The sequence below is a fragment of the Pseudopodoces humilis genome, chromosome 30 (assembly GCF_049639895.1).
Source record: "Pseudopodoces humilis isolate 2021_Gansu_Grassland_sample_001 chromosome 30, ASM4963989v1, whole genome shotgun sequence".
Lineage (NCBI taxonomy): Eukaryota > Metazoa > Chordata > Aves > Passeriformes > Paridae > Pseudopodoces > Pseudopodoces humilis.
Genome location: NC_142229.1, coordinates 3,021,852 through 3,035,863, shown reverse-complemented (window position 1 = coordinate 3,035,863; position 14,012 = coordinate 3,021,852). Strand labels below are relative to the sequence as shown.

At 53.3% G+C, this 14,012-nt stretch overlaps 2 protein-coding genes across 5 annotated transcripts in view; one reads left to right on the top strand and one right to left on the bottom strand.

Moving 5' to 3' along the window:
- Nucleotides 1-457: 457 nt before the first annotated feature.
- LETM2 (leucine zipper and EF-hand containing transmembrane protein 2) lies at nt 458-7,410 on the bottom strand. 2 transcript variants are annotated; one of them, XM_088068217.1, is made up of 10 exons: nt 7,397-7,410; nt 6,271-6,706; nt 6,005-6,148; nt 5,641-5,775; nt 5,106-5,309; nt 3,821-3,940; nt 3,337-3,451; nt 3,131-3,213; nt 2,376-2,450; nt 458-1,800 (listed from the first exon to the last, which is right to left on the bottom strand). In XM_088068217.1, the coding sequence occupies exons 2-10, from the start codon at nt 6,322-6,324 to the stop codon at nt 1,750-1,752; spliced, it is 981 nt and encodes a 326-aa protein (XP_087924343.1). In that variant the 5' UTR covers nt 6,325-6,706; nt 7,397-7,410; the 3' UTR covers nt 458-1,749. The 2 variants fall into 2 exon arrangements, with proteins under 2 accessions (XP_087924343.1, XP_087924342.1); XM_088068216.1 differs by lacking the exon at nt 7,397-7,410 and adding an exon at nt 7,010-7,137.
- Nucleotides 7,411-9,064: 1,654 nt separating this feature from the next.
- Nucleotides 9,065-14,012, top strand: part of NSD3 (nuclear receptor binding SET domain protein 3) — a 31,493-nt gene continuing 26,545 nt past the window's right edge. For all 3 annotated transcript variants that reach the window (XM_014259553.2, XM_014259554.2, XM_005530809.3), the window contains exon 1: nt 9,065-9,217. The gene's annotated coding sequence lies outside the window, so the exon portion shown is untranslated. The remainder of the gene's footprint in view (nt 9,218-14,012) is intronic.

Sequence of the window (14,012 nt, the reverse complement as noted above, 5' to 3'; positions counted from 1 at the left end):
GGACACACGAGCCCTGCACACACCCCAGGGTGACGGGGTCGTGGTGCTGCAGGGCTGGAGGATGGGAACATGGGAGGAACCAGAGCCCACCCAGAGCCCGGCCACGGAAGGGCAGTGCCCAGCTGATGTCCGGGCTCCTCGCCCGCCCCTCTTCCCTCCCCATCTGTGAAAGCTCTCAGCAGAGGAATGTGCTGCTCCCTCGGCAGCCGGCGCTGGCTGCTTCTGCCTTCCTCCCGCCCAGGACAGCCGCCAGCCTCCTCCTCTCCCTCGGCCTGGAGCAGGGGCTGCGGGGCAGCAGCGCTGGGAGCCGGCACTGCTCGCTGCTCGGAGGGAGCAGGACGCTCCGGGCTGCTGGAGGCAAACGAAGGAGCCATCCATTACCCGATCATTTCACCCCAAACCTGCCGGGGTCCCAGAGGCTGCCAGGAGGAATTCAGCCGGGTTTGGGAGCAGGAGCAGGCACAGGCTGGAACAGCAGGCAGGAGGAGATGCCTTCCCTCATTACGGCGCTAAGAGGCAGCAGTGACACCACAGCAAAGGTGTTATTTTATTGAAATAACATTTGCTCCCATTTATTAGACACAGATCCGGCACTGTGGACGGGCTGGATGCACAAGGAGAGGTTCAGGTACAGAGCTAAGGGCACAGAACCCCTGACAGCTGACTGTGAGGCTGTAGGAGCCTGAAGCCTCAGGTTTAAAGTGCTGCTCTCACCTTGGAGAACTGGCTTTCAGTCGGGTTGTTCTAAAGGCTGTCTGACCTCTGGAAGAGACATGTCATTCCTACTTAGCACCAAATCTAATTTTACAGTAAGTATAAATATACATATTTAAAATCCATAATGTGAGTAATTTCTCAGCATTTACAAAGGACGGAGTAAAAAAATTAACAAATGCTAAAAACAGCTTCTCAGTATCCTCTGAGTCTGGCAAAAACTGAGTCACCACTGGAGCATGTGAGGAGTCACTTTGCAAAGCATGGAGAGTGCTTGGAGTGTATTCTGAGCCTGGTAAGGATTAACCACACTTGGGAAAGCTGTGCAGGTCCCAGGCTGCTCCCTCACATGACCCAGAGGGATCCTGAAAGTGCAAATCTGACTTTGTCACAGTGTGTGGCACCTGCACAGCTCTCACTGGGGAAGCCAACACCCACAGGTGCAGGCTGTTCCTGTCACTGCTCTGCTCCTGCCCAGCAAGGTCTGAAGTCCTTCTGATCAGTTCTATCACTGCTCCCTCCTTCCCAGGGTTACCCTCCTCAGTAAAACTGTGGCCACGTGCTCCTTGTGGGCTGGTCACTGGTTAAAACACCCTAATCAGGACCACGAGCCTGAGGTGCAACACTCAGGACAAGGTGCTGGCCCTGGGTGCGTGGGGATAGTTCTGCAGAGGGTTTCACGCTGCAGAATGAGCTTTGCTGGACCCCCAGCCCAGTTTGTTCTGTGCACAGGCCACTCTGACACGAAAAGCTGCCTTTGCTAAGCACAAACACCTGCTCAGGAACAGCACAGACAGCAGCACCATTATTAACATATTTACACCATAAGTTAAAAGTAGCAGGGTGAGGATCCAGCACAAAAGAGATGTCTGGGGCCATCCAGACAGCAGTGGCCTAGCTGCTAACAAGCCTGGGACAGAGAGAGAGCCCTTAGGGCTACTGCCTTGTTGTGTAGAGCAGGCTCCTGGGAAATCCCTGCTCCCTTTGCAGGAGGTGTGGAGATGGAAGCTGCTTCCTCCCAGGGCTGGCTCCAGGTTAGGCTCCGTTGGCACCGGCCTTGCTGCTCTGGGATGCTTCCATTTTGGTCTAGGGGCAAAAGAAAAGGGCAGATTTTAGGCAGTACAAATGTTTCTTGAAATTCAGAATATTTTCTGAAGGTGTCTTCCCATTTAGCATGGGAAGCTGCTCTGGAGAGAACAGCTGATGAGGAGCAAAGTTCTGAAAGTTAAAGGAGATAGGAGTCTGGACTCCCAAACTTGCCTTAAGCAGCATCCCAGGTGTACACATAAGCACCTAAACTGAAATCAAATATTCACGGGAAGAAAATGGGCAAAACAAACACAATCACTGCAGAAGTATTTTTACAGATACAAAGTGGCTCTTAACACCCTGGCGACTCCAAGGGAAGGCTGGTCTGTCCCAGTGGCCCAAGGCAGATTATTAAGGAAGAGTACAAGGATTCAGTAATTCCCCCAGTTTGACTGCTCTCTGTCATGGGTGGTATTTCTGTACTGAATAGCCCCCAGTTCTCATCCAGTTCCTCCAGCTGCTCCTTGAACTCAGCGTTCACAGCATCCTGTACTGTGAACTTCCACGGTTTGGCTGCAAGCTGTGTGAAGAACAATCTCTTCTGGGAAGTCTAAGAACTCTGACAAACTCACCTCTCGTGGGGGAGGCTTCACTGATGCTTCTGAGAATGGCAATTTCTCTGTTGGCTGGGACACAAATTCTTCACTCTTTAAGGAAAAAGCAGCTGTAAGTCACAGAACCCTCTTGGAAAGGGCTAAACCCCCCAGCTCCTTCTCCCTTCTGAGCCAGGCTGCTCCCTGCTCACTCTGTGAAAGCTGTGCTGGCATTTCCATTGTTTCCCCAGCACAATTTAACTATGTGGAAATATTTCTGGAAGTTGATACAATATTCTTTGATTCCTGCTGCTGCTTTTATCAGCTGGGACTAATCTAAGGAATTCACTGCAGCGTGATGCTGAGAACCATATGCTCTTGGCTTTCTTACTCTAGATATTTTGGCTCATTTTGTCCTGGACAGCTGAACCCAAATTGAGTAGGAGGGCTAAAAACAAGTCCTCTTTAACTGGCTTCTCTGAGCTGAATGTACCTGGGCTGAGGCCTGAAGCAATTCAGATCGAGTCCTCCCTGGCTGGGAGCCAGTAGCGTGGCACTGAGTAACCAGCTGCTCCCAGCAACAGGACCAGTTGTGCCACAGCAGATCCCTGTGGATTCCCTTGCCTCTTAAATAAGAACATACAACTGTGGGGCTCTTGAGGGGGGAAACAAACACAGTGCAAGAACAGGCACTGCTCGTGCTCTGTGCCACGGTGTCAAACACTGGTTTTGTCCAGCTTTCAATTCCCAACGATTTCAGCACGTTTTCCTGCTTGCAGACTGTTATTTCTAACCTTTCTTCCCTGTACAACAGGGGCAGGATCCAGGAGGGTCTCCTGACCTTCAAGCATGGATGTCACCACTCCAGCAGCTTCACCTGTCTGCAGAACACAGAGTCAAAACTTCAGTCCACTTGTAGGATCAAGATTCCCATCACAGTCCTTCATTTTTATAATGTGTAATGGTTGAGCTATTAACCTAAAAGTTTTATTCAAACAACTTGCCTTGTTCTGTGGAATGGGAACAGATTGTGGCTTTACATCTATTAAGTACAAGGCACGGGAAAGCAGGAGGAGAGAAGAAGGAACGTTCTCCTTTAAATGCAGATCCAGCCACTGTTGGAAGAAAACAGAAGGAAAAGTTGCTTCACATTGGCTCTGTGTGGGTATTTATTAATACAACACTCTTTGTCCTTAAAGCAATCTTGAGTTTGGATAACACAGTCATAAGTTTCCATAATGAGAAGAAATGGGTCTGAGGAGTTAGGAATACCCCCCACTTCATCTTGCTTCTATCTGGCCCCAGTTCTATTTGGTTTTCTCTTTAGCCTAGGACATAATCTGGACCCTTCATGCCTTAGAGCTGAGCTCTGCAAGTGAGGATCCAGCTTGAAATTCATGCATGAATTCTCAGGAAGCCGTGCCTGCCTCGAATCTGTCCCCTGAGGAACCCAGCCACAGCAGCCCAGGCCAGGGCACACTCACCTGCCCAAGCTGCTCCTTCAGCTGCTCCTCAGTGAGCCCCAGTGACCGCATCCCTCTGGCCCTGCAGGCGCTCTGCAGCTCTGACACGTTCAGGCCACTGACCCCCTCCTTGGCAATCATCTGGAATGAACAGCAGCGTTCCCACACAGGCACAGAAGAAGCCAAGACCCTGTTGCAGCTGAACAGACTTCTGGAGGCCTCCAGTCCAATCTCCTGTGCAAAATTGCTCAGCATTTTCCACCTGTGCTTTAAGCCTCTTTAGGGATGGGGATTTCACAGCCTCCAGATAACCTGTTCCACTGTTTACCCACTCACTGATTTTCATTTTGTTTCTTATCAAGTTGAAATTCCCCTTGCTGCAACTTATGGCAATTACCTGCTGTTCCTCCACTCTGCACGTGCAAGTCTGCTTCCATTTTCCAAATAACCCCACTGCACATCAAGGAACATCTCTTTTTGGTAAGTCAGCATGACTCCAAAACAAAATGTTCTACTGACAATATCTGCAGTGCAAATAGTGCAAAGAGTGCAACGGTGCGGGGAGATGAACCCTCATTCTGTTTTCTTCTGGAATCTCTCACGGGGAGGATGTGTCTCCCATCAGTATCAGACTCCCCTGCTGTGAGGGTGTGCGGGCAGGGACACGAGTCTGGTGTAAGCACCACGCAGTTCCTGTGTGCTCCTGCAGACCCACCTGAGCAGTTCCTGTGTGCTCCTGCAGACCCACCTGAGCAGTTCCCGTGTGTTCCTGCAGACCCACCTGAGCAGTTCCCGTGTGTTCCTGCAGACCCACCTGAGCAGTTCCCGTGTGCTCCTGCAGACCCACCATGCAGTTCCTGTGTGCTCCTGCAGACCCACCTGAGCAGTTCCCGTGTGTTCCTGCAGACCCACCTGAGCAGTTCCTGTGTGTTCCTGCAGACCCACCTGAGCAGTTCCTGTGTGTTCCTGCAGACCCACCTGAGCAGTTCCCGTGTGTTCCTGCAGACCCACCTGAGCAGTTCCTGTGTGTTCCTGCAGACCCACCTGAGCAGTTCCCGTGTGTTCCTGCAGACCCACCTGAGCAGTTCCTGTGTGTTCCTGCAGACCCACCATGCAGTTCCTGTGTGTTCCTGCAGACCCACCATGCAGTTCCCGTGTGCTCCTGCAGACCCACCTGAGCAGTTCCCGTGTGTTCCTGCAGACCCACCTGAGCAGTTCCCGTGTGTTCCTGCAGACCCACCTGAGCAGTTCCTGTGTGTTCCTGCAGACCCACCTGAGCAGTTCCCGTGTGTTCCTGCAGACCCACCTCGTCATCAGCCTTGATGCTGCGCAGCCGGAGCAGCAGCTGGAAGCGCAGCAGGTTGTTGGTGCCGATGGGCTGCAGCTCCAGCAGCTTGCACAGAGCCACCAGCTGCGGCCGCTCCAGGTGCTCCAGGGTCAGCTCGTCCTCGAAGAGCTTGGAGAAGCGCACGAGCTCCTGCGTGCTGGGCTGGTGGCCGCTGTGACGGATCTGAACGAAGGCACAGACGCAAACCTGAGCGGGATCACCGCCTTGGAATCTCCTCCCCCCTTCCCCTTCCTCCCACTCCTCCCTCTCTGACAGAGACAGGATGACACAGTTAAAAGTCCAAGTGAAACTGGAAGTTTCACAGGGTGAAAGATACACCCTTCCAGGATGGGAATTGCAGTGAGCAGGGTCAGCAGGGAGGCACCCAGGGAACAGCTCCACGCTGCCAGATGTTTCCACAATCCTGGTACAAATCCCGTGTTCTCTGCCCAAACCAGCAGCACTAAAGGTGTGTCTGTGCCATGGCTGCCATCCCCAGCACGGCCAGTCCCACCTCATGCAGGTAAGAGGAGAATTGTTTCCCTTGTCCTGTGTCTGCTTTGTTCCTTTTGGCCATCTCTGTAATGGTCTCCCGCAGAAACTTGGCTAACTCCAGCTTTGCATTTAACTTCTTCTTCTGCTTTTCTTCCTTCATTTGGGAAATACAAAATTATAAATTAGAAAATGCAACGTAGGAAATGCAATTGCTGTGCACATTCCTTCTGATCCCTGTCTACAGCCTTCCAACTGTCCCACTCAGCTCAGGAACAAACTGGGTGAGGCTGATCCTCACTTGCAGCAGCAGGCAGGGAACAGCAGCCCTGCACAAATGTTCTGAGGAGCTATGGACACTCCACAGCCTCAGAAAGGACACAAACCTTTTTTGACTCTGTCTCAAATGTCGAGGGCAGCATTTCAGGGAAGAGCTTCAGGAACACAGGTAACAGAAACTCCATGAAGGGGACAATGACAAACACCAGGAAGGGAACCAGACGGAAGAGATCCGCACAAGTTCTCAGCAGCTGTAGGGAGAAGAGCACAGCAGAAATTGCCCCAGAGGTTATCACTCAGACACACAAAACGTGCCCAAAGAAGGGGTAAAGCCCCTTACTACATCACTTTATCCAGGTGTTGTGGCACTTACCCTTCGCCTCTCCCTCCTGGTGAGCACCTGCCCGTGCAGGAGCCTCCACACCATCCTGGCAGCCACCTTGGTGTCAGTCCAGAGCAGGTGGAAACCATTGTAGTAATGCTTCAGCTCATCCACAGCTTTCTGCCGCAAGGACTTTTTTCCCGCGGGAGCCTCTGTGATCTGCTTTGTCAGAATTTTGGCGGGTTTAGCTCCCTGGTTTCCAGGGTTTCGGTGGGGCAGGGATTCACCCGGGAGCTGTTGCCAGGAGCTGGTGGAGGTGTGCAAGGCGTGGGCAGGTGAGCGAGGCAGGGCAGCGCCCAGGCAGGCACGGCGTGGCCAGGGCTGGCTTTTTGAAGTGCAGGTTAACTGGGAATCCACCAGATGGACAAGAGCAATGGCTGGCGAGCACAGAGGGCTGGAGTGCGCCAGGAGATGGGAGCCCCTGAAACTGGAGAGTTGTTTCAGTAAGAACAGAGCAGTGAGGCCAAAGTGCCGCGCATCACACCCCAGCGAACCTTTTCAGCACCAAATCAACCTCGTAAAATTGGTTTTGCGGCTAAAATCCTGATCCTGCAGCACCGGCTGAAATACTGGGAACCCGTCCTGTGCTAGCAGCTCATCTCTTGCGGGAGAAGCTCGGTAGCGTCTCTCGGGAGTGGTTTTACCGAGAATTGGGATAAAGCTGCAAACACCCCCGGGGGTTCAGGGCCAGCCCGCAGGCGGAGCAGAGCCCGGGGCACCGGGGGCTCACCTGGCCCTGGCCGCGGCCAGGAGCGCGTTACAGCCGCACGCAGCCATGGCTGGGACCTCATCGCCGGCAGCGGCGGGGGGCGGCGGCAGCTCCGGGGGGCGCCGGGGGGCGCCGAGCCCCGGCTGGAGCCATCCCCGAGCCGCTGCCGGGCGCGTCGGGGGCCGCACCGCAGGTCCCCACGGGTCCCCGGCTGAGCCGACCGAGCTGCGCTGCCCTCCTCCGGTCCCTGTGCTGGTGCCAAGCCCGGTGGTGCCGCTCCCGGTCCCGGTCCCCCCGATCGTGCTCCCGGTCACGATCACGATCCCGGTTCCGGTTCCGCTCACCGCCGGCCGCCCTCCTCCCGCCCCTCCCACCCGTCCCGTCGTGCCCCGCGCGAGCCGCTCTCACCCGTCGCCTCTCTGTGGTACCTGCGCCTTGACGTCACCGCGCCGCGCCTCCTCGACGTTAGCCAATCAGACGTCAGAATCCCGGCCCTCCTGGAGGTCCGCCCAATGGGAGCGGAGTGGGGCGGGGCCTGACCCGAGGAGCCCTCGGGAAAAGGCGCTGATTGGGTGCGAGAACGGCGGCGGCGCGCAGGCGGTGACGTCACGTGCCGGTGCGTGACGCCATCTCGCGAAGCGCATGACGTCATCTCGAGAAGCGCATGACGTCATGTGTATGGCGGGCCCTCGTGGCCGAGCTGAGGGGCCTTGAAGCCTCTGCGGGGCCTCACCGGGGCCTGCCCGGGACGGGACCCGCCGCTCCCGGTCACGGGGGCTTAGAGCACATCCAGTCTCAGCCCCTGCTGTGGGCAGGGAACCTCCCACCATTCCTGGCCTGGGACACCTCCAGGGATGGCGCAGCCACAGCTCTCCTGAGCAGCCCGTGCGGGGCCTTTCCACCCTCGCAGTTCCCTTCCTGAGCAGCCCGTGCGGGGCCTTTCCACCCTCGCAGTTCCCTTCCCGAGCAGCCCGTGCCGGGGCCTCTCCCTGCCTTCCCCAGTATCGCCCTGGCAGTGGAAGCCGTTCCCCCATCCTGTCACCGCAGCCCTCGTCAATAGGCTCATTCCATGGACACACAGAGCTCCTCGGGAGCAGCAGGGCAGAGACTCCTCTGTTCTCAGGGGAGCAGCTGTGCTCGGAATGAGGTGTCAGAGGGGAGAATCCAGCCCTGACCCGTCAGGCAAACACACCAATCCTGTGTGTCTGAGGAGCGGATAACAGCAGGTGACAGGTGACTGGATCCATTGAAGTTTTTAAGGCCCCTTCCAACCATAGTAATTCTGAGATTCCATAAAATACTACCTGGTTTTCAGAGACTAGAGGGGAGAAAACATTTCATTGTCCCAATGAAAAATAGGTCTGGAACCCTTTGGCTAATGGATGCCCAAACAGATAAACAGTATTTTAAAAATAAATCGGATAAATGGGTGAAATAGGTGAAAAAGGGGATAGAGCTCCCGAGTCTGCTACCAGAGTACAAAACTGGGATTTAAACACATTTAGATTATGTCTAAAAGAGCTTTTCTTGTGGGAATGAGGGAAATAGATGAGTCTCCTCTCCTGTTCCTGAGGAAACTCATCCATGGGTGCTGCTGCGCTGTGCAAGGGCCTTTACAAACGTCCCTAAAGTGAGGAGCACAATAACTTTTAAAATTTTCTTTCTTACAGCTATTCGCACCCCAGCCCCTTGTCCCTGTTGTCCGAGGAGCCCCGAAATGGACACAAATCGCACCCAATCCTCTCTTGTCTCCGGGTCCCCTCGGGGGTCACTCATCCGCCACAGGGGGCCGAACTACATCTCCCGTGGTGCCTCGCGGCGGGCACCGCCCGAGCGGCCAATGGCTGACGGCGGCGCGTGCGCGTGCGGCTGCGCAGTGCGGCGGCGGCGGGGGGCGGGCGGAGGCGGAGGCCGTCCGCGGGGCCGCACTGGCTGAGCCGCTCCAGCGCCGCCGCCGCCGCCAGCGTCTCCCTCGGCCGCCGCCCCGCCGGCCCCGCCGGGCCCCGCCAGCGCCTCCCTCGGCCACGGCGGGCGCTGGGGGCGGGCGGCCTCCCCGGGGCGGAGCCGGCGCCAGCGGCGGGGGCGCGGAAATCGAGGCCGGGGCTCCGTCGCGGCCTTGCTGGTGCTGCGGGAGGAGGAGGCGGAGGCCCCGCGCCGCCCCCGCCGCCGCCTTTGTCTGCGCGGGGCCGGGCGGACGCGGCGGGGCCGTGAGAATGGAACTGACTGAAGGTGAGCGCGGGGCCGCGGCGGCCCCGGGGCGGAGGGGCCGCGGCCGCCATGTTGCTGCGGGAGCTGCGGCGGCACCGGAGCGGCGGGGCCGGGCCCCGGGCAGGGCAGGGCCCCGGCAGGGCAGGGCAGAGCCCGGGCGGGACAGGCCCCGGCTTCGGCCGGGCTCGGCGCCGTGACGCGGGACCCCCGCGCCGCCCCCCCGGCCGGCTCCGCTCCCTGCTCCCGCCGGGGCCCAGCCCCGACCTCCTGCAGGTGTGAAACTCGGGCTTTCACCCCGGTGTCACCGTGCCTCGGCCTCCCCAGCTCGAGGAAAAGGGTTTTATTGCGCGCGGGAAGAGCTGCGCGTCAGCTCAGCGTTTGTTGTTGCTCTGATGTTATTTTTTTGCAGTGCCGTTGCGTTGTGCTGCACTTTGTTGTGGTCTCACGGTGCTTTCATTTCGCTGTCGATACACTCGGTCGTTTCAGTGCAATTTGTTGTTAAAAGTCTTAATGATGACATAGTTGTACAGATATTAACTAGCCCAAAGGATAATATTAAGTAGCCAGTAGTTATAGTTGAAGGAAAAACTAGTGTGTTTTGATGAGTGTTTAAGTCTTTCAGTGACCTTTTGTAGAGGTGCACAGTGAACGCCTTGGTAGTTATATGTAATTTTTTAAAAATTAATTATTTTTATGGACTGCTTGAAAAGATTTTGCTCCAAAACCTGAGTATGTGCTTTATGAAGGTACGGGGTAAGGATGGAGGATGGTGGTTGAAGACTCTCTGTTTCTTTTTAATACAAACATATTTTGCATTTTCCAGTTTCACGACTTCACCTGTGTTTGAGGGGGTTTGTTGAGACATGTTGTGGTTCTTGCCCTGGCTGTGATATGTGGCTTCCTGTCATGAGATTACAGTGTTTGATACTGCTAGAGATCTGACTTCTGGCCTCATAGCAGTATTAGCCCCTGACTTTTCCTGAAGATCCAAAGTTTTTGCTCCGTGATTTCCATTTGAGTCCCACAGCTCTCTAAACAAATGAGCCTCTGAGCTCCTTTTTTAGGCAAACCCCTCTTCTCTGCTGTCCAAGTTGTTTTTTTCCACAGCACCGTGGGAAACTTCTTCCAAATGTGCTTATCAAGCCCAGTTACAGACGTGACTGTTTTTTCTGGCATTCAGAAACCAAATACAAAACACCTTTACAAAGGTGCACAGGGAAGCAGCCTCACCTCATGCTTTAAAGTTTGTCAAGAGGCCTCTGATTCACCGCTGGTGTCTGCCAGGAGGAACAGCTCAGTCCAGCTGGAGTCAGGAAAAATCCACAGGCTGCAGATTTCCTGTTAAAGACTCACGTGCAGGTGAAAATTTGGTGTTGCCTTAACGTGTGCAAACAGAGTTTTGGCTGGGGGATTTGTTAAGGACATGCAGAGATGAATGGGACAAAGCAGATTGCCCAGACTGAATGCAGGGATTAGTAGGAACAATTGTTTCATTTCTATCTGCAGTTCATACAGTTCTGACCCACCGGGATGATGTTCCAGGTGACAGAGATGTCCCTCTGGGACATGGTTAATGTGATTAGAAGCAGTGGGTATGCTCAACTCTGGGGAGGAGTGAGGGGCAGGGGCTGTGTGTGAATTGTAGGCATAAGGTTTTGAGAGGTCAGAGAGTTTAGACACCTGGCCTGTCCAGCTCTGTCTGTGTCAAACACCTGCAGCAGTGAACAGCTACTGAGAGCAGTTGCTGTGTTTGTTGGTTGGGTGCTTGAGGAGACCAGCCCCAGCGCAGGTTGGATACTGTGGGGTGAAACAGCGCAGGAAGTGGCAGTAAACATCTGTGGGGTAAGGAGGGGTTGGTAGGATGTGAGCAGAGGTTTGCGTCTAGAGAGATTTAGGCCTGTGTGGACAGGAACTGGGCTGGTATTTGGACATAAAGGTGTCCTGGAGCTTCTGCTTTTGGGCCTGTTGATAGAAAGCCCAGCTCAGGGTGGCGAGGCGGTGACACCGTTCTGAGCACACACAGTTGACTCACAGCAGTGCTTCCAGCTCCCTTAGGAGGCCAGCAGGCCAGCTTCTGTCTCACAGCACACACTTTCCATCCATAAAACACCTTACCTCTGTGCTAGCCCTGTGTGAGGATTGTCAACAGAAAAAGGTGGCAAAAGGTTTTGTGAAGCCTCTCTTAAAAATATGTGTATGCTGTACTTTTATCAGTAGCTGTTGTGTTTTTCCCTGCTGTGGCCACAGCCAGTCTCAGCCAAACCTACAGAACTCTCTGATTGGGAATAAGAAAAGCTGTGGTCACATGGGATTGGAATTGTTTGATAATCTGAGGTCAATTGTTATTTTGTCTAATGCAGCATGGAAGCAAGGTTTGAGAACTTCAAGTCTTGTTTTCTGAGAGCAACGCTGAAAAGTACTCATGCTAAAACTGGTTATAGATAAGTCCAATTGCTGGTGAAAAGTTGGACCTGGAGGATCCATAGTCTCTGCAATACCTTCCCTTCACTGAGCACTCACTCTTGGAGTGGAGCTGATTTTCTGAGTTATGCTCACTTGAGCTGAGAAGCATGGGATAGGAACTGAAACAGTGTTCACTTAGAAAGAGCCTTACTAGGCTGACTTGCCTTATTCTGTACTGCTTCTATTTTTCCATTTACCTTTTCCTCTGTTACTTTGAATTGTGACTCTCCCATGGATGACAGGAAAATATTTACTGAAGGTGTGTAGAGTCTCAATGTTTGTAAATGGCCCTGTGTCCCTGTCTGCCCTGGGAAAGGACTAGAACAGAATGGTGGACACTCACTTTTAAAGTGGAAACTCTTTTCTCATTAGAAAATTCAGTTGCACTTTTGAAAGTGTTAATTTCAAATTGTTTCATTGTTGATTTCAAGTTGTTTGCAGTCACTGTGAAGTGTCCATTTCCTATAATGATGAAACTCTCTATTTGTTGATCTCCAGTGTTGTATCTGCTATGGGTCATATTTGGAAGCCAAACTGTGCAGCTCACAGGAGGCTGACACAGTGGGTTAATAGAGTAATCACTAGCATAGTGAGAAGAATTTATTCTGGAATACTTTTCTGCAAGATCAGCTGGAAATGCTGTTGCCCTGTGGTCTGGGATGGTGTTGCTGTGTGGCAGGGATGGCTCTGTGGTAACTGTGGGGTATTCCTCACATTTGTGCTTAGGAGGGACATACACAGTGTAATCCTTCCTTGGGTTTGGATGCTGAGATTCCTCAACATCAGTCATGCTCAGGATTGCTCATTGTGTCCTGTTTTGGTAGGTCATTCTAGGGCCTCTCACTGTAATGCTGCCCAGATAGCCAGATATGGACAGCATGTGGGGCCTGATCCACTGGTGCAGAGTTTTGGGCAAGAAGGAGGGTGGGAAAGTCTGTGTGTGTTAACAATGATGACAGCGAGAGGCTGGGCAGGAAGGAGCTGGCAGTGATGTTGGTGCTGTGGGAGGACAGAGAACAGCCTCGGTGCTTTGGGGCTGCTGGGAGCAGTTCCATGGAGCCCTGACCCTGCTCCTCAGCCTGCACAGAGTTACTGAGGAAGGAATTTGGGATGGGGTGTGATCTTCCCAGCTGTGCAGCACAGGCTGGCACCCAGGCTGAGTGACACAGGTGAGCTCCAGAACAAATGAAAAAGAAACAAATCGTAGCTCTGTTCTTCAATGGTGGCTCCTAAATCCGCTGTAAATGCAGTGCTTTGAAGGTCATTAATCCACACTTCTGTCATGTAACAAAACAAAGCACAATGACAGCCACCTCTGCAGAGCCTGTGCAGCTGGGACTGTGCCCTTCCAGCTGTGGATGTTCCTGAAGTGCTGCCACAGCTTCCAAAGAGTTTTTAATAAGTATTCAGAAGAAAAGATTGAACTCAGCCTAGTGGGAGAATCTACTGTTTGCTCTTCAGTTTGGCAAATGAAAAGTAACAATTTGGTGGTAAATAGTACAAACAGTCCCACTTCCTCTTCCCAGAACAGGAGTGGGTTGGGGTTTTTGACCTTGCTGTGCAATCCCACGTGCTGCTCCACAGATTTGCATCCCCCGACAGTGACACTTGTGTTGGTTTGCTGGCTGATGTGCAGAGCTGTGGAGGGAGGCATGGTTTCATGGCCCTGAAGTTTAAAAGTTCCTGCAATGAGAAAATTCTGCTGCAGAGCCTTGTGCTGTTATTGCCCTGAGTTGCTTAATTACAGTGACAGACATGCCTGAGTCGATCTCACAGGGCAGTGAAGATAAGGACGAACATAAATTTAATCTAAGTGTGAAGATAATCGAAAAACATCACCCCAAAACAGCACAAATCTGGTCAAGTTCTTGTTCCTGCTGGAACTTCAGTTACTTTTTGCAGTCTTGGAGGAAGGAAGTTGTCAGTGTTAAGAAAGCTTTTAGCTGAAGTACTGAGATGCTTGGCTTTGGGAGGGTGAGAACTGTGTGTGGGCAGGGTTTAATGGAGATTCCCTTTAGAAGAAGTGTCTGTGGGATGCATTAATGTCATTTCTAACCCTGAGCAAAAGGGCACAGTAACCCTTCTGTGTGCCCACACAGGCAGAACAAATACCATGGGGCCGTGTTTGCTTTGGAAGGGCTGAACTAACCTTGTGGGAAGCAAACTGGTGTTTCTTACCTGCAGGTCAGGTCACTGTGTGTTGCTTCTTGTTGATCATTGATCTGTTTACGTGAATGCCAAAGCCTTCTCTGAGCCTGCAGTTGAGTTTTGGAAGTCTAACTTTGACTGAGTCTGATTTTGGTGGTTTAATATGCACTGGAAAGTTGAAGGTGTGTATGGCCAGTGCTCAGCT

Coding starts and splice junctions, on each gene's coding strand:
- LETM2 (XM_088068216.1), bottom strand. CDS start 7,056: ATGGCTGCGTGCGGCTGTAACGCGCTCCTGGCCGCGGCCAGGGCCAG. Junction 3,941..5,105: donor GCATCAAGGCTGATGACGAG/GTGGGTCTGCAG, acceptor TGTTCATTCCAG/ATGATTGCCAAGGAGGGGGT. Junction 1,801..2,375: donor TGAAGCCTCCCCCACGAGAG/GTGAGTTTGTCA, acceptor TTTTGCCCCTAG/ACCAAAATGGAAGCATCCCA.